The sequence below is a fragment of the Triturus cristatus genome, chromosome 6 (assembly GCF_964204655.1).
Source record: "Triturus cristatus chromosome 6, aTriCri1.1, whole genome shotgun sequence".
Taxonomy (NCBI): Eukaryota; Metazoa; Chordata; class Amphibia; order Caudata; family Salamandridae; genus Triturus; species Triturus cristatus.
In genome coordinates this window covers 763,928,883-763,947,686 of record NC_140589.1, presented here as the reverse complement: position 1 = coordinate 763,947,686, position 18,804 = coordinate 763,928,883, and the positions used below count along the sequence as shown (strand labels likewise).

Sequence of the window (18,804 nt, the reverse complement as noted above, 5' to 3'; positions counted from 1 at the left end):
TATACTCAACAATTATTACTACTACACTGCCTCCAACTGCACATTTTGCTGTCATACAGGAGATTTTGGCTATACCACAACTGAATGTGAATACTCTTAGACTGCCTGCAATCTCTCCTATGGCAGCCAAAATTGACATTTTCAGCTATTTATGGATAACTACCATCCCTACTTGCAAGGAATAGCTAACCAAGCTTCAAAGTATAGCTCACTGTGAGAGTCATCTACAAGGTGAATGACCAATTGGAAAAATGTGATTCGATACAGGCAGTTTGTCTTCCCTCGTAGCACACTTAAACCCTGAATCCTTTTTAGAAAGGCTTGGTGAAATAGGGGAATTACACTTGCTGTGCCCTGCACAAGACTCCTATTGGTATGTATGATAAGGCTGATGGCCATCCAAAGTTTCATAGCAGGGGCACCATCAAGGCATCACAAAGAATGTAAAAAAGCAAGATCTTGACGAGAAGGGCCATGCTGATGGGATGCAGCTCTGTACTCTTCATCCAACTCTTCTATTCCTTTTGAGGCAGCGACTTGCACTGTCGAACAAAAGGGATTACGGTCCAACATTAGAGACCAATTGTTGCTTGCTTCAAAGAGCAGCCATTACCCTGTTGACAGCCTGGTAGGGACTCCTTAATCCACCCTAGATATTTTTTAGGTCTCGCGCATGCGCTGTATAGGAGGACATTTAGCCGTCGCTCTGCTCTTTTTGGAAGCACATACTATTGCTTGTGGCGGCATCCACCTTGCAGGGGCGCGCCACAAGCACGAGTATGTGCTTCCAAAAAGAGCAGACTGCTCTCCCAAGCGCGTGCCTCTCTCCTCGCCCACACGTCCCGGCCACTCACTCGCTCTGCCCTCTCCGTCTCGTGTCTCGGCGTTTGCTCAACTTTCTGTGATTCTGGGCAAATCACTTAATCTACCCGTGTCTTCCACGTACTATGCCAGCGATATTATTTGGATGTCAATTGAGCATCTCTTGTCTCCCTTCTTTGCGCTGCCTCCCTAGACGTGTCCCGCTGCCGTCTCGCACCCTCTGCGCTTGGCCGCTTCCCTCTCCCTCTGCTCACAACCCCAGCTTAATTGACATGATTGGAATGCAATGATTGCCAATTACTTACAAATGGAGTTAGATAGACGCCGATTTGGAGCGTAGCCAGCATCTTTCTCCTGCCGGCTCCACCACCCTCACAGAACCTTGACCGGTTACACCAATCATACAGCCTCAACAAGCAGCATCGACGCGGGTATGGAACCCTGACCGGCCGCATTCTACCACTGCATGGAGCAGTGATAAGACTGCAGCACCCCCTGCAGTCCTCAATGGTTTAGGGTGCCACAGCCCTTCTGCCTGAGTGCCCTTCATAGTCATGACAATCCCATGCGTGACACCATCACTGTCTACATACCGGTGCCGCCTCAGGTCACCTTATGACCTGCAAACCCAGTCTGCACGTCAGCAGGAGGCATCACCGCTACAAGCCTCGGCACCACTAGCTTGTGTCACTATACTGGATCCACGCTACCCTGGACATCAGCAAACTTGCCAGACCAGCGCGAGATTCCCCACAGCTGGCCACCTCATCACCGCTGGTTATTAGGAGCACATAGTAGTTGCCAGGTCCGGTCTGCCAGCCTGTGTGCAGCCCGATCAGCAAAACTGTCCCTTAGAACATCAGAGAACCTTTGACAAAGCCAATAGCCCTAGCTTGTTGTAGGTGTACTGTTACATGTTGTATTAAATATCTGGATGCAGTGACAGGAGCAACAAAATACCAGTCTGGCGGCACACTATGCTACGCACAGATTTTCAGTTTACATGTTTTAAGCCAACATTTTAATTACATTGGCCACGCCCTTTAGAGAGACCCTTCCAGTTTTTTTTCACCCCACTTAAAGCCCTCCAGGACACCTGCTTTTACTTCTCCCCACAATGCGTCCACACAACCGGAGATGCTGCGCCCTCTAATCCATGTTAACACATTTTTAATTTATGTGTTTTTTAGACATTAAAACATTTACAATATCGTCCCAAAGTATCGGAGCTCACCAGTGAGAGCCAGAGTTTCTCATCTCCAGCCATGCTTGAAACTCGGAGTGGCAGCCTGCAAGTACAATACTAGTGTTTTTTTACGCAACGTCTTTTTCAGAGTTCTCACAATTGCAAAGGAGCAATAAAATAGGACTATGTCTCCCCAGCTAAGCTTCCAAAGGGAGGCTGCCACAGAAGCCTGGGAGCGGTCTCGTCTGGATTAGTAAACACGGAAGCAGCACCATTCAGATTAGTTTTTCAGGCTGGGAGAAACTGCTCCCTCCTCTGTTACACACTAGTAACAAGAAAGCTCCACAACCCTGTTGTGCTTCGTTCTCTCATTTCACACTGCTCATTGATTCTTGGTTTTTCTACTTTGTGTTCCTCTTTCCAAAATACCTTTTGCAATAACTGCCAGCTCACTCTGCTTTTGCAGGTGTTTTCCTCCAACTAGTTGCTTCAGGCTTTGTATGACAGTGATGTATAAACATAATAAATAAAAAAAATGCCATCAGCACTTCTATATTAATGGCATGCGTGGGCGCTTAAAAATGCCAGAGCGTTCACAGTATTTTGTTTCCTCTTGTAACAAGAGAAGAGCAGTTCACACGAGTGAGAACCATTCATGAATTCATTTTTTATTTTTTAAACTGAAAAACACAAGTCAATGTGCTACGAAAGAAAGAACAAACATATATTGTACAGATAAGTATCTTGAGCCTTTTCAGAGCTAAAAGCTCCTTTTAACACAAGTTCTGCATTATTGGCAATCATTTTTGCATCAAGCAGTAAAAAAGTCAAATTAAAGTACAAAAGTAAATATTTAGAAACATCAGTATACATTTTTGTAGAAATCTATTCGTGTGACAATAAAACTACTGTAGGACATGATTATAAAGTTGTCATCTAGGCAGTGTTGCAGCTGTGTCTCCGTTTCCGGTGGTAATTCCTCCTTCTAAGTCTTCTACACAGTTCTGCAGTTGCTTCCTTGGTCCTGTCAGAAATTACTCCATTCTAAGTCCTCTAGACAGTGCTGCAGCTGTGTCTCTGTTCCAAGTGGTAATTCCCCATTCTAAACCATCTAGGCAGTTTTGCAGCTGTGTCTCTGTTCCCAGTGATAATTACTTATTCTTAGTCATCTAATCAATGCTGCTAGCTGCTCCTCTGGTCCCAGTGGTAATTACTCATTCTAAGTCCTCTAGCAAAGCCCGCAGCTGCTTACTTGGTCCCAATGGTAATTCCTCATTTATAAGTCCTCTAGGCAATGCTACTAGCTTCTACTATGGCCCATCAGTAATTCCTCAATCTAAGTCATCTAGGCAGTGCTGCAGCTGTGTTTTTGATCGCAGTGGTAATTCTTCACTCTTAGTCCTCTAGGCAAGCTGCTAACTGCTTCTCAGGTCCCGTCGGTAATTTCTCATTCTAAGCCCTTTAGACCGTGCTGCTAGCTGCTTCTCTGGTCCTGTAGGTAATTTCTCATTCTAAGCCCTCTAGGCAGTTTTGTAAGCTGCTACTCTGGTCCCGTTGGTAATTCCTCATTGTTAGTCCTCTAGGCAGTGCTGCGACTGTCTCTGTTCCCATTCGTAATTCCACATTCTTAGTCCTCTAGTAAGTGCTGCAGCAGCGTCCGTTATTAGTGGTAATTCCTCCTTCTTGGTCCTCTAGCCAGTGCTGATAGCTGCTTCTCTGGTTCCAGTCGTAATTCATCTATCCTGGTCATCTAGGCATTGCTGCAAGCTGCTTCTCTGATTCCGTTGGTAATTCCTCATTCTAAGTCCTCTAGGCAGTCCTGATAGATAGCTGCTACTCTGTTCCGGTCAGTAATTCCTCATTCTAAGTCATCTAGGCAGTGCTGCAGCTGTGTCTCTGGTCACAGTGGTAATTCCTCATTCAGTGCTGCTAGCTGTTTCTCTCACCCCACTGGTAAATCCTCATTCTAAGTCCTCTAGGCAGTGCTGCTAGCTGCTACTCTGGTTCTGTTGGTAATTCCACATTCTAAGTCCTCTAGGCAGTGCTGCAGCTCTATCTCTGTTACCAGTGGCAATCCCTCATTCTTAGTCCTCTAGGCAGCTCTGCTAGCTGCTTCTTTGGTTTTTTTATTAATGTAATACACCTGCAATAGTGCCACAGCGCTGGGAGTGAAAATGGCAGTTCCGACTTCACATTAAAACAAGCAGTTTGAGAGGGTGTAGTACTACAGGCTGTCACTAGGTGTCCCTTGGGATCTTTTTTCGCCACACATGCTACCGCACCCTGCAACATTGCTAGGCAAAGGATATGGTACAGCGGTGAGAGCTGCCGACTGGTGAGTTAGGGAACTGTGTTCAAGTTTGCCGTCGGCTCAACATTCTGTGAAATGGGCGGATTGTTTCATTTTCCCGGGCCCATGGCTAGGTGCGCTATATAAATAAAAGCGTTTATTGTAAAATAACATAAGAATTCAATGTAGCGATCTCGGGGCGGGCAAGCAATGTCATGCAGGGGGAGGGGGTACACAGCAAAGAGATATTAAACGAGGCGTTTGCATTGCAAATTATGCATAAAGTAAACATAAAACTAAAAAACTAGCAAAACATCAGTGGCCTCGGAGAGGTGTGGGGGCCTGCGAGCAGTGTTGTGGGAGGGGTGAGGGGAGGCGCTGGGAGATAAAGCGATAGCAAGCAAATGATGCAACCGAAGTTTCACTGCACAAGTAAATAGAACAGTTAACAAGCAAACAGGCAGCCTACTAAAACAAGCATTTACAATGCAATGGTCTCGGCATTGTTAAAGTTAGAGCTATTGGCATTGCTTATGACATTATTTTTGTTTATGTTTTTGTTTTTAAAACATTTAAAGAAACGGCATTGTTATTTACAATGTCAATAACTTAATCTCTCTCAAAGGCAAGACCTATTGCATTTGCACTCACACACAGAGCCACACACAAAGCCACCCACACACACAGAGCCACCCACACAAAGCCACCTACGCTAGCCGAGACCTAAAAAGGGCCACAGTCAACTCTTCCGAAATGCAACTTCACATACACGTAATAAAATTTTTCCACGCCGCTACTTACTACCCAATTGGTGTATGTGTAAACCATATAAAGAGCGCTGGGACCTCACGGCGCTATAGAACTTCATTGCTACCCAGAGCCCGGAAGGATGGGCGGCTGAGAGGCCCCGTCAGGATTTCAATTCCCGGTGGATGCATTCGCCCACGAAGACATAAGACTTCATTAGATAAGTGTGTAAAAAAAAATACAAGCTCAGCAGAATGCGCAAGTGGGGGTGGGGTGAATGCCGCCGGAGCTGCACTTTAGTGTATTCCGTTAAAGGCCACGGTTCTGCTGAGCAGGGCGAAAATGCACAATTGCAAACAAATGGCTTCCCCCAATGCACCCGAGCCAAACATTCAGAGCACCGCTTCCTGCCTTTCGTATTCGCACATACACCCGCCCCTCCCACACTCCTATGCATGTACACGTTCGATCGATGAATCGAGTGATTACCCAAATCAATAGCACCCATTTTAGACATCAGAAGAACGAACTGCTGGGCTGCGTGCCGATGGGAGACTGAGAGGCCCAGTTTACGCATCCGGTACCAGCCCCCACAAGCAGCACTTCACCTCCGTGACACCACAGAGCCAGTCTTCCACCGCCCCTTCCCTGTGCCCTCGCCAGGAGACCCCGTTGTACTCCAACAGATCGTCAAGTCACGTTAGATCACGATTCCCCCAAAGCGCGCACACTCATTCTTGCTTCCCATCCAATCCACGGCCTCTGCACCGCTACATGTGACCTTTGAACAACATTTCCGTTCGGGGTGCCTAAAAACGCACACGTACTAAATCTATACATGAAATACAAAATATGTGCGTGCTGCCTAAATGTGAGGGGGAGAGGTCCAGTTTCTACGTATCTGGTATTATTTGGTTTCGTTACTTTGTGCAGAAGTCCTTCCAACAAAAACAGACAACAAAGAAAATAAAGGGAAAAAAACACAGAGAGAAGTCTGACAGGGAGGGAGGGGAAGTGGAGGGAAGGTCCAGGCTTGGCCCATCCCAGGCTACTCTCCTAAACCCTGTCAGCAGATCTCGTGTGCGAGTGAACTCGTGTCCCCCGGGGGAGGCTGGAAGAGAGCCATTACTCTGCTTCAATAAGGAAAGAAACCGTTTTTAGGATTAAATGACAATAACACATTGTCAGCAAATCCAAATCAGCAAGAAATTAGAAGATTTATGCATCTTTTAATGAGGATGGATAACTTGCGCCAAAGGCCGAGAGTGCTGGGCAAAACCTAAATTAAGCAGAATTAACAAAACTATATTATAACCCCCATCCATACAGAAGTGCGAGGGCTGCAATCTACATAAGGTGACCTAAAGTTGTCCCAAGTGAGAGGGGTCACGGCAGGACTGCGATGTCAAACTCAAATACACAAAAGCATCCAAGGAAAAACTCTGATTTGTTTAATTATCTTACCTGCGGGCTGAAGTTGGCGGTGTTGGTCTCGCTCAAAGACAGCGCCAAAAAGGCCATGCAGAGCAGAATACGCAACGCCGTCTGCATATTTGTAGCGCCTTGAAACCCGTCGGAGCGACTTTGGGCGTTTCAGTGTCAACTTCCCTTCCTCCGTCTAGTCCTTTTGTTTGGTATTATTTTATTATTTCCTCCGTCCGGCGGCGAAATCCTTTTTTTCCCTGAAAACCTTTCTTTGAAACAACGCCGAAAACCCCAAACTGCCCCATAAAATGCAATATGTTATAGAAGGAAAAAATGTGATAAATAGAAATCCTTCGCGTCTCTGGGACGTGGGATGTAAGAACAGGGGGAAAAGGGCACGCGTTGATAGCAGTGTGCCAGCGATTCGGTTTTCGTGGGAGCGCAATATATTTTGTTTATTCTTCCAGGGTTTTCTTTCCTTCTTCTCTCCCCTGCTCCCCGAAGCCAAGTGGAGACGAGGTCGATGCTAAAAGTAATTAGAACCAAAAGGGGAAGTGAAACTTCCAGTGGCCTCAGTGTGGAGCCACTGAACCAGTGTCCAAGCTAGATCAAGTTGGTAATGCTCCTTGCCCAAGGTACACTCCAGGATCCGATCCCACCACAGGGCTGAAGGAAGTTTGTTTACAGTGTGTGAGGGCACCTCTTGTCAAGGCTTTCACCCCCCACACGCCGGCCTATCAGTCCATCACTCGGGCAATATTGCTCCCCAAGGTAACATATACTTCCCAACTCTTACCATTAAAGCTCCGGAAGAAGCTGTGTCCGAGAAGAGAGGAGAAAACTCCTGTTTTCAGCCTAGGCAGAGCTGTAGACATAGAAGAGAGACAAGCAGTGGAACTTACGAGGCCATGTTACACGGGAGCTTGCTGACAGAGAAATGAGGTTAACCATTAATTTAATATACAAGTATTTACTAACACAGAGGATCTTTTAATCCTTATTCTAAATCTATTTAACTAATTTTGTACGGTTCACTTATTTTAATTTGTTATATATTTACAAACGTAGCCCTTTATACATTTTTATTTTTAAAAAAAAAATTTTAAACGTTTCATTTTGCATTATATTTGGTAGCTTCTGGAACTGGAAAAAATAAATTTGAGCATGGCCACCAAATCATTTTGTCTGCAGCAGCTGGTGAGCTGAGGTAGATTCCGTCTCTATGGTCTGCTCGAACTTCCTCGGCTCTGCTTGCTTGAGCTAATTGGTATTTTCGGAAGCCCGCTCTGTTTGCTGGGGATGGGTTGGGGCGATGACTTTAAAGCCTTTGCAGAGACCTTAAATGACATAAGTGTACGGAGCTATGGTTGACATGCCGAAAAAATGAAAGGTGTGTGGCTGCAATGCTGTGTTAGAGGCGGGCACTCCAATAAGTGTTATCAGAAAATATGCTGGCTTGCTGTTAAGGAGATCAGGTGAGGGAGCAACGCCGGGACACCACCGCCTTTCTCCGAGGCAGAGAAGAACTGCCTCGGAGAAACGCAGCCTCGGTTTCGGAGTCGGGGGCGTGTTTCTTTTTCTCTCCTCTTGCCATTGGCTGGAGGAGAATAAAACACGCCCTGCGAAAAGCAACGAAAAAACACGCCCCCCAATCCGAAAAGGACGGGCCTGTTTTGCGCGACAAGCCTCTTCTCCAATGGGTGGCCAGCATTTAAGAGGCCAGCCAATGGAGAAGAGGAGAGAAGAGGGGCGGGTTCAAGCCCCTCTTCTCCAAAACACCCGAAGTCATTAATTCTCGCGAGCGAGACTGCGCAAGCGCAGCCTTCGCTAGCCGAGACCTAAAAAAGAGTTCTCTCCAAGTACAAATAACCTGAACAGTAAGAACACATGTAAGAGAGGCAGTCCTCATGGGAGGAATCAAAATTCCATAGAAGGGCCTACTAAGTGTATTTACCAATGAAAAACCAGCATTTTTAAAGGACAGCAACAGGAACCAATGAAAAAGATATCCTAGATAAAGCATGTCTCGAAGAGACAGCGCAAGCGCTGCCTAGGCGAGACCTAAAACCACAATGGAATAATTTTCACCATTGTTACATTATATGGAATTGCATGACAATCTTTCACATTTAGAACAACTTTGTATAAACATTAATAAACGTGACACAATGACATAAAAACCATTCATTCACTGCACGCATGCACAAGTAGAAGATGCGCAATCCCATTGAGTGTTCTTTACCTAGTGTTCAAGGGCTACTTGCTGCATGGACTGTACAGGGTGGGCGCCTCCTATAGTCATCCAAGGCGTGTGCCCAAACCGTTTAAATCTGGGAAATCCCTACACTTGTATTAGTCGGCAGCGCGAGCACACGCCTTGGATAGGAACGATAACAATAAGCCCGAAAGCAGGGAGTTAATTTGGCGTCTCTGGTCTGTTTATTGGAGCACACATATGATCTGTGTTTTGTTAGGTTACGGAGAATCCGTTTGTGACGAAAAGAATAAAGAAAGAGATCACACCAGAATAAAGGGCACCACCTTTGTCCAATGTGCATGATTTGATTATCTTAATTTATATACCTGAGTTAGCGTGTTGTATAGATTTGTATGCTTATTATCCAGTTTTCTCAAATAGGGTTTTGGGGAAGTGGGGTGATTAACTTCCTGCACTCAAAGCACCGCTTATAATGACTATCAGAAATATGTTGTAAATACATCTGAGCAATTGCCCCTTAGCATCAACACCCATCAAATCACCCTTCTATATTACACCAGTAAAGTAACCACTTTTGACTTGCGTGTCCCTGGTAATGAGGAGATTGTGAGCCTACTAAATTTATCATGGAAACTTGACAACCACACAATACTTACCTCACTAATTTGGAAAAAGATGTAATGGGTAGTTATACAACCTCAGGGAAAAGGACTTGAGCAAACCCACCTCCTGCACTTCCAAACTTGCCCCATGTCTACACCATTACCACACCACTCTCTCCATGGACAGAAGTGGAACACAGGTAAGGTATGGTAACCACTGATTTTGATGTCATACCGGGGGCAGGAGAAGGGTGTTACAAGTGGTGGAGGAGATCGCCCAAAAAGTGCCAACTCGGACACAAGCCAGATGTTGACTGAAATTCTTTTCTCCTGTTCAAATAATTCCATAATCGAATATATCATTAAGTGGTTGTATAAGGAAAATGATCATTCCACAATTTCCCACACAAATACTTGTGATCACCCTTTTTTTAAAATCGACACATTCCAGTGATGCTGCCAATTATGAAAGTGACCTGTTTAGAAACAAATCATAAAGTTAGTATGTCTGTGTATATCGCCCCATAATGATTTTGTTTTAGAAAAGTCCATTTAAAATTACAAAATTGTCTTGAACAGAACAGAAAGAGTGTCTAAGTTACTAGGAAAGAAAGGGCCCACTGATTTGTCGGACTAAACAAAATTGGCAGAATTATGGCCAATTACTTTATGTCCAAACAAGAGAGATGGACGAGGCTGGTTACCAACAACACTTGACAACATTTGCGGATAAAAAATACTGAATGTTACCGAAAAATATATGGTGCACTATATCACTCCAAACACTGACCTAGAATGTATAAATTGTTTCCTACCTCGTGGGTATCATTGAAACATTTCTGAGATTGACAGAACTAAAATTAAAAGAAGGGATAAAAAAATTGACCAATAAAAAACAGGAATCAGAACCTTGAAATTGGGAAAACACCTTAAATCACCAACTTCAAAAAACAACGGGTTCATTATTTTAGCAGTCAAGGGCAAATAATGAGTTCGGTAAGAAAAGCAATCGTGTGCCCCCCAAGCGTGGAAAAACGTAATTGAATCAGAAGAAATGCTTAACTTAAGCAAGAGTCCCGAAAAAATTAAAAGAAACATCCAGTCATACACTAGATGAGGTGGTCTATTTGATCTGTACAGGTTTTATAGGTTTCCCTAGGTGCCGGCAGAGCTAGGGTCCAAAATCTACAGCTAAAAAGGGTCGGTTTTCGACTGTAAAAATAAAGTGTGTCCGTGTTGCGTTTTGAGCCGTTTCCTGTTGCGGCCACTAGGCCTACCCACACAAGTGAGGTACTATTTTTATCGGGAGACTTCGGGTAACACAGAATTGTAGAGCAACTGTTATTACCTATTGAATTTCGATGCATTTCTGCCTTCTAAATGAAAGACAATGAATAAAAAAGAAGTCATTTTGAAAAATGACCTATAATTCTCATGCTGGTATAGGTACTCACAATTTCGAAAATGTGCAAATATCTACTGTTTCCAAACACTATATTTTGTTCCAATTTCAGAAATACATAGGTGTCTTTCATACCAATTTTTCTATGTATATATTTTTCCCAAATTAATTGCTATATACCCGGTACATAATAAAAGACCATTGCAAGATGCTGCTCAGTTATAGGCTCTGGGTTCGTCGGTGAACCTACAAGTCTTATATTTTCCCACAACCAGAAAGGTCCAGCGGATGCAACGGTATATTGCTTTCAAATAGCTGTCATAATTAGAAGAAGTTACAGGTGAAAACGTTGACACAAATGGCTGTTTTTTTCAACTGATTTTCAATGTTTCCTATATTCAACGGGTAGTTTCTATAAAGAAACCTTGAAGGATCTACACAAATTACCCCTTGCTGAATTCAGAATTGTGTCTACTTTTCTAAAATGTATAGCTTTCCAGGATCCATTATTGCTTTCATACCCATTTCTACCATTAACTGGAAAGAGGTTGAAAGCACAAAAATAGCAAAAATAGGCTATGTCCCAGAAAAATGCCAAAACTGTGTAAAAGATTTTGGTTTTCTGACAAACGTCTGCTTGTCCCTGAAAGCTGGGAAGATGGTGATTTCAGCACCGCAACCCCTTTTTTGATACCATTTGCAGGGGAAAAAACAGATGTTTTCATCTGTAGCCCTTTTTTCCCATTTTTCAAAAAGAACACAAAATGTACCTGTATTTTGGCTAATTTCTGGGTCCCCTCCAGGGGAATCCACAAACCATGGGTACCTTTAGAAACCCCATGATGTTGGAAAAAATTATGCAAATTTGGCGAGGATACCCCATGTGGTCAAAAGGTTACAGGGGCCTAAGTGCGAACTACCCCAATTAGCAAAAAAACAGGCTTAGCAGGGGGGGGGGGGGGGGGGGGGGGGCACGGGGGGGGGGGAGGCCTAGCAGCAAAGGGGGGATGTTCTGACTTCTCAATATATTTGTCTCTTTGGCAAACAACTTCCTAAATATAATTATATAGGCAACCAAAAAGGTAAAGCAAATAATATATTTGTTAAGTACAATGTATTTCTTTCTGAGGTAAGTGGTGAAGTACAAGTTGGACTTAAAGCAGCGGGGACTGCCTCGCTGCTGCTGCTGCTGCTAAGCAGAGAGGAGGAGGAAGGAAATCTTCACCGGTGAACACTGCCGGTTGTTTATTCTCGTGCTATTTGCTGGGGTAGGAAACCCTGCACTGCAGAGCTCTGTGCCAGGCAAAGGGCATACACAGGGGCTCCCGTCAGCAATGCCGTAACCCCGCACACCTACCAGTTCTAGTCTGGGTCAGCACAGGCCTCAAACGATAACTTGCCTGCCTTTGCACAGCACTCTTCGTCCACTGCAGGGGGAAGAGGGTGGCTGGGATCCAGGCAGCAGCTGAAGGCACTACACTTTTGCCATTGGTCTTGCCCTCTTGCAGGAAAATACAGAATTCTTTTCTTTATCAGTTGTGTTGGAAGAAAGTTGCATGAGGTGGCATCTGAAACGAGGTGGCCCTGGCATCAGCAACAAGCAATGGTCAAACTCAATTTTTTTCAGTCCGTGGTGAACAGATTTGCTTCAGCATTCGCCTGCTTTGGATTAGAGAAAAATGGGCGAAATGCCTTGCAAAACAAGAATTCCTCGTTCCCTGCATTGGAAATGCACAGAATGAGGAATAGTTGTACTGCCCAGCACTGTCAGGGTCTGGTTACTGTAATTAACTTACTTGTAATAATAGTAAATTAATTACAATGGCCGGCCCTGAAGGTGATCTTCAAAGAAATTTTCTCAGCGGGGGGGCTTGTAAATGGTTCCCGCCTGCCATGGGGACCCGGCATGCAGGCGTGACACCTTAGACTTCCTTGCAAGGGAAGTTGCTCTGAGGGAACTGTGAGGGACCCAGCAATGTATTTATTTTAATGCGGTTTGCATTAAGGTAAACATATAGCCCTTTCCTTCATAATGCTTAAAAAAGCAACCGTGCTTTTTGGAGGGTTTTTTTCCCGCCCACAGAGCAGCGACTCAGACTAATTTCCACTCTGTGGGCAAAATTATCATGTTTCACTTACCACACTGGAATTTCGGCCGCCTCTACTGGTAACCCTGCCATGCACCAGACTCTGTGTCAGTTCCCATGAAAAAATGTGGGACCCTGCACTTATTTATTTATTCATTTTTATATAAATTACTTCTTACTGGTCATTGCGCCTGATGTACTTAATCTCTGCTGTGACTTTTTCTTCGGAAATAAATCTACCTAATGAGTTGAAATTAGACATCATGCATTTGGTGTACTAGAAACAAACAAACCGAGACAGATATAGTAGAGGAATGGGAAAAATAATTGTATTTCATAGGTAATGCTTTCTATTGTGAGGCTGATATGGTTTGGTTCCTACACCAAGACTGTCCGATGGCCTGAAGCGGATATGCTTGTTCATTTGCAGTAGATATTTCTAAAACGGCTTTTACAATCGAGCAGTTTACAAGGCAAACATAAGCATGTTTGGGTGTTTAGTGCTGTTAGCACAATTATGCTAGAACTTGGTTGTATTTATCTAATCCTGTAAATATAAATGAGCAGGTCCTCTGAATTTGACCTGTGCTCATGAGGTTTGTCTTGACAGAGGGATGAACATCCAAAACAGTCAAGTGACACCTTCAGTCAGCTCTGTGTTTCTTAAACCAACAGCACTTTGATTTCTGACAATTGTAGTTTCGCTTTTATCATTTTAGTTATAAATTTAACAATCTGTGCACGCAAAGTGCTCTTGAAAAAGCAATGCCCGAGGGAAGATGCCCCACGTGACATTGCATCATGGCAGCTTTTACATTACTTTTTTAGGTCTTGCCTGTGACAGTGAATACGCTGCATGTGCTATTGCTTGTAAAAGATATTGTTACAACATAGGGCTTGCAGCCTACCCACTGCTTAACATTTGCTGGTTTCACTGTGGCTCTTATTTGCTGCCTTCAAATAGGCCAGCACGTGCTAGCTTCATTTCCTCTTCTTTCGGCTGTAGCAGAGACCAAGTACTGATTGCTTCAACTTGATTGCAGTTCTTTCGCTTAATGCACTATCTTGGAGACATTACTTTTATTTTTTTCTTGTTGTCCTTGTTGAATCTCTTGCCATTTGTTGCTATGTTTAACTATGACACACTTTTCAAAGAAGTCATTTTCTCCTTTGAAACATATGTTTACTGTGAAAACAGATGTTATCTATTTCCAAATGTCTTTCCACTAAGACAGGTATAATTGCTTTCTATATGTGATAGCATTTTTTGCAAAATATCATTTTTGTACTTTTCACGCATGGCGAGATTAACTGATTTGCTCATACTCACAGGGCTGCTGTGAATTAACAAGTATGGGCAAAGCCAATAGGTCTCGTCTTAGAGATTATTGGCTCTGACATTGCCTTTTGTTCATGCTGTACAATATTGCATTGGCAACTTTGGCAATGATTTATAGCCATACTGATAGCAACATGGCTAAAACTAATAATAATCAGAAAAAGGATTCTGATGCATACAGCGCTAATGCACTTAAATAAAAAGTGCATTAGCCCTGGCTGCTTCATGTGTCCATAAAATGTCTCCTGAACCAAGCATGTATTCCTGAATCCCACTGCATGACCCAGTGTGTAGTATTTGTATAGCTCTTCAATCCCTGGTGGTACAGCACCCAGGATAATGTGCTGCATGGCTAAAGGCTTAGAAGGTCTTAAAGGCAAGCCCTATTGCCAATGCTTATTTGGTCTGCTTTCAGGCTTCCTTTTCGGCTGTGCGGTGTACCCACACCTCATTCCTTGGTATGAACACAGTGTCACACAATAACAACCCAACTCTGGTAAATCTCAAACACGTCTTAAAAACAGAACTGTTTAGATTACCCTTGTTTTTTCATAGAAAGAGATGGATACCAAAGATTAATATATTCTGCTCTGAAGAGCTTCCCCTGCACACAATGGCTGAAGGATCCTTATATATGGAACTGGTCATAGTATAATAAATATTCAGTGACGTGTTCAGAATGCTTGTTTTGGGTGCAGACCCATAACTTTTGAAGCTGTACACACCCAACTTGCTTTATTTGCCACCATTAGGCTTTTGTCTTTAAATATAGATGCTGTGTTCTTGAAATCTAAAACTGCAATGTCACTCTCAAATACTAACCAAATCATACTCACTTAAAGGCAACTATTGAATCTAAGAGTTATCACAAACAAGTACAACACCACGTGGTTGGGACCACCTTCATGCTAGGAGGTCTGAGCAAGAGTTTCTGTCTCGCCATCTCTCTCATGATACCCGATCCAGTGTACCGTAGGCCTTCAGACCTCAAAATTAGGCAGTGACTTCATGCAACGTTGAGAAAATTCATTAAATGTCAACTTGGTTTGGTCGCTTTAGTCGCTTCAAGTGGTGAATAAATTAATTTGTCATGGATATGGTCTCTTTGATCTTTTTTAATTTTGGCAGGCCTAGACCCTTTGATAGCTAGCTGTCAGTGACACAGCTCTGACCTCTTCTGTATAGGATTATTTTTCATATGCCGAGAAGGATGCATATCACTCGTTGGATTAAACAGCCTGAGATGCAAGATGTCATTTGCAGATAATTTTATCAATCAGTGGATTTTGTTTAGGCAATATTTGTCTAATAAGTGTTGCTAATAAAATCGTCTGGCCGTTATGGCATGTATAACAGCCGCACGTTAACCATCTCCAAACGGAAGATTCTAAACTTCTATTTTGGCTTTAATTAATGCAATGCAAAACAAACACCCTAATTCAGATTGGCAATTTGCCTAGAAAATCAATATTGATTTCTAAAAACCCAAAGCATAAAACAAAACCTAATTTAAAACACATAAGCACAGTAAATAAAAAAATGGTCTACGAAACTTGATGATACTGCCCCCTAGGCATGTAGGTTTTGGCACAACACGACCGCAAATACAAAACCGCAACAGTACTGTGTTAAAGACTTGCAACTGACACCGAACATCAATACAGGAGCAATTCATATGATTTTCAAGCAGATAAGACGTGGGAAAAGCCGCATTTTTAGCACCGTGGGCATTACCGACTTTATAAAAGCATTAATGAATAAACTCCATTTTTATTAACACAATGATTTAATGTACCATACCACCCACCTCTGGCTTCTCACACACACACCCTACAATTCTCTTCATGGTGAGAAACAATCTCCTCCATCCACATTCTTCCCTTTTCACTCCCCTATCTACTCACAGTCAACCATTTTCTTTCTTCGGGCCAATCCCTTTCTGCCTACACACGAACTAACTAGCCACTCCAAACTGAGCCCTACACTACTTAATGCTCTCTTGTTGAACCCGTCTTTTCTGAAGTCGGATATTTTCTTCACCACCACCTTCTCCGACAATTGTGTCAAAAGCCGTTTCATCTACCCGTGGTCCATCCACACTATTACACTGAGCGACACCCACAAATATCTAAACTCTTTACCTATAATACCATTGTGACTCACACAGTACACACCCACTGGATCTACAGCAGTCATTGTTACCCACCGCCAGAGTTAACCCCCCCCCCCCTCCCAGACAACACTCCTCAACCTAAACACCTCCAACTTATAGTTAAGAGTTCGTCTTCACTATCGCGCCCCTCGTCCCAGCTTCTGGCCGTGAAGCCTGTGCTGGTGACCTGGCACCCTTTTCTTGATCTGTCAGGCTGCCCCTCACCTCTAGCTTGTGGTTGATCTGGAAGACGGTCTGCGCCTTGTGGCAAAGCTGCGCGAAGCAGGAGCTAAGGCTGGTCATTTTTTGTCGACCCTCGTACGTGATGTCCGCCTGGTCAGGGTCAATCTCGCCCAATAGCAGGTCCACGTCCACGAAGGCCTTATCGAACTCCTTCTCCAAAACCTCCAGCCAGCGGAACATTGACACCCCGGGTCCCGAGGCGGCGGCGCCCCCTGCAGCGCAGGCGGGCCCCGCCGGGCACTGAGGCCCTGACATAGCAGCGGCGAGTTGGGAGCTACGGGCGGGCGGAGACTTTTGAAGCTTCGGTCAGAGCTGCCTCTTCGTCCTGCAATGCCTACCGCTGAGACACAAGCTCTGCAATCGGCTACTGCTGCCTGCCACAACTGACAGCAGAACTCCAGGACTGCTGGTCAAGCGACGCATAATGGATGGGGAGGTGGGCCGCGCTCACGTAGACACGGAAGCAGATTGGATAGCAATAAAAACTGAAAAGGGGCTACAGGCGAGCAAACGGGTTTCCAGCTTCCAATAACTTGGTTACGCATTGTACTGTTGTACAACTAGAGTGCTAACAACGAAATCTCCGGATGACCATAGAAGTGGCTCAGTGCTGTGGGTAACCACAGAAGCCATGCCGGTGGTTTAGAAGTAGGGAAATTCGCAATTTCTTATGCACATAGCAGGCGCGCAACGCCATTAGGACCTTCCCCCCCAATCGCACGTCGTGTATCTCAGCTGCTATGGGCTCGGCTGGGCAGTGTCTGGACTGGAGTTTTATCTCTGCCACACCACTTTAGAACTGGTTAACAAGGGTTTGTTCGTTTTTTTTACTGGTTCCAGCACCCCCTGGGTTCCCGCTATGCCTATTGACCATTCCTTACCTCTGTATTTTATTTTACTGCCACAGTGGGAGAATGCATGTTGTAAAAAAAATGCATTTCACTAGTAGGGTTGCCACCTTTCCAAAATAAAAACACCGCCCATATGTTGTTGTTTAAAGAATTTGCAAAGGCTTCTCTTGAAACTAAATAGGACTCTATATAAAATAGTATGTATTAATTTGTAACATGACTTTTCTGTCTTTGTTTCCTTCTGTTTAATTAAACTTAAACTGTTATTATTAGTCCTGGATCATTAATGCAGCCCGAGAACACATTTAAAAGTGCTTTCTATTTGTATTTGCTGTTTGAAGTATGCACAGTAAGTGCTAAAAATGTCAGCTGTAGGTGATTTTGCTTATTAGGGTACTGGCAGGGACATCAAAATACAAGTGATGCTGTTAGGAATCCGATCACCTGGCAACCGTAATCAGGAGACTGAAAGTATGTTGCAAGATCACCACATTATCTATTTCCTCCACCTTCCATCCCTGATTGTTGCCCTAATAGCAATAGTTTAACATATTTGAAACCCTAGGCTATCAATACAATGCTGAGTTATTCCAGGTGTCTTGGTATACATCCTGACGTCAGACAACTCACGCCTCAATCTCATTACTCACCCTTCACTTTCATGCTCACCCTGCAATCACAGTGATCACACTGCACTCCCTATGCCCTCATGCCATTCACCCTCCTCCTACCCTGCACTCACATGAGCATACCGCTCACCCCGCACACAGAATACCCCACTCACATTTCACTTTCACTACTCGTCCTACACTCATAGTGATCACACTGCACTCATGCTGTTACCCTACATTACCACTGTGTATCCTCCTCTTACCCTGCACTCAAACGAGCATACAGCTCACCTTGCACTCACAGTGATCACACTGCACTCATGCCCCTCACCATGAAGTCTTGCCGTTCTCCCTCCACTTACCATGCGGTCACATGAGCACACCGCTCACCCTGCACTCACAGTGATCACACTTATGGGCACAGCATTCACTCTGTACTCACACTACGCAAACAAGCACAACATTCACCCTGTAGTCACATCACTCACCCTGCACTTCTTCCTCTCACCCTGGACTCATACAGACAACCTCTCAGCCTGAATTCATACAGGCACTCTGTTCATCCTGGCTGCACACAGGGACAATAGTCTGCTAGAACTCATCGGGACTCACCACTCATTCTGCACTAACGCCTCTCATCATGCATTCACCAGTCACTCTTGCCACTTATCCAGTGCCAGACACAGGCACACCACTCACCCTACATTTTCATTGCTCACACCACCCTGCACTCCCTCCTCTCACACTGCATGCACTCCTCTCACCGACACTCCATGTAGGAAGCCCACGGACGGCAGGAATCTCGGGACGTTACGTATTGCGGATCGGA

At 44.3% G+C, this 18,804-nt stretch overlaps 1 protein-coding gene across 4 annotated transcripts in view; it reads right to left on the bottom strand.

Moving 5' to 3' along the window:
* GOPC (golgi associated PDZ and coiled-coil motif containing) overlaps positions 1-16,978 on the bottom strand; it is a 214,216-nt gene extending 197,238 nt beyond the window's left edge. Inside the window, exon 1 of one of the 4 annotated variants that reach the window (XM_085611294.1) lies at positions 16,496-16,978. In XM_085611294.1, the coding sequence (XP_085467420.1) occupies positions 16,496-16,768 (273 nt within the window). In that variant the 5' untranslated portion in view covers positions 16,769-16,978. The remainder of the gene's footprint in view (positions 1-16,495) is intronic. The other 3 variants (XM_085611293.1, XM_085611292.1, XM_085611296.1) reach the window with 3 other exon arrangements.
* Between the last annotated feature and the right edge of the window lie 1,826 nt (positions 16,979-18,804).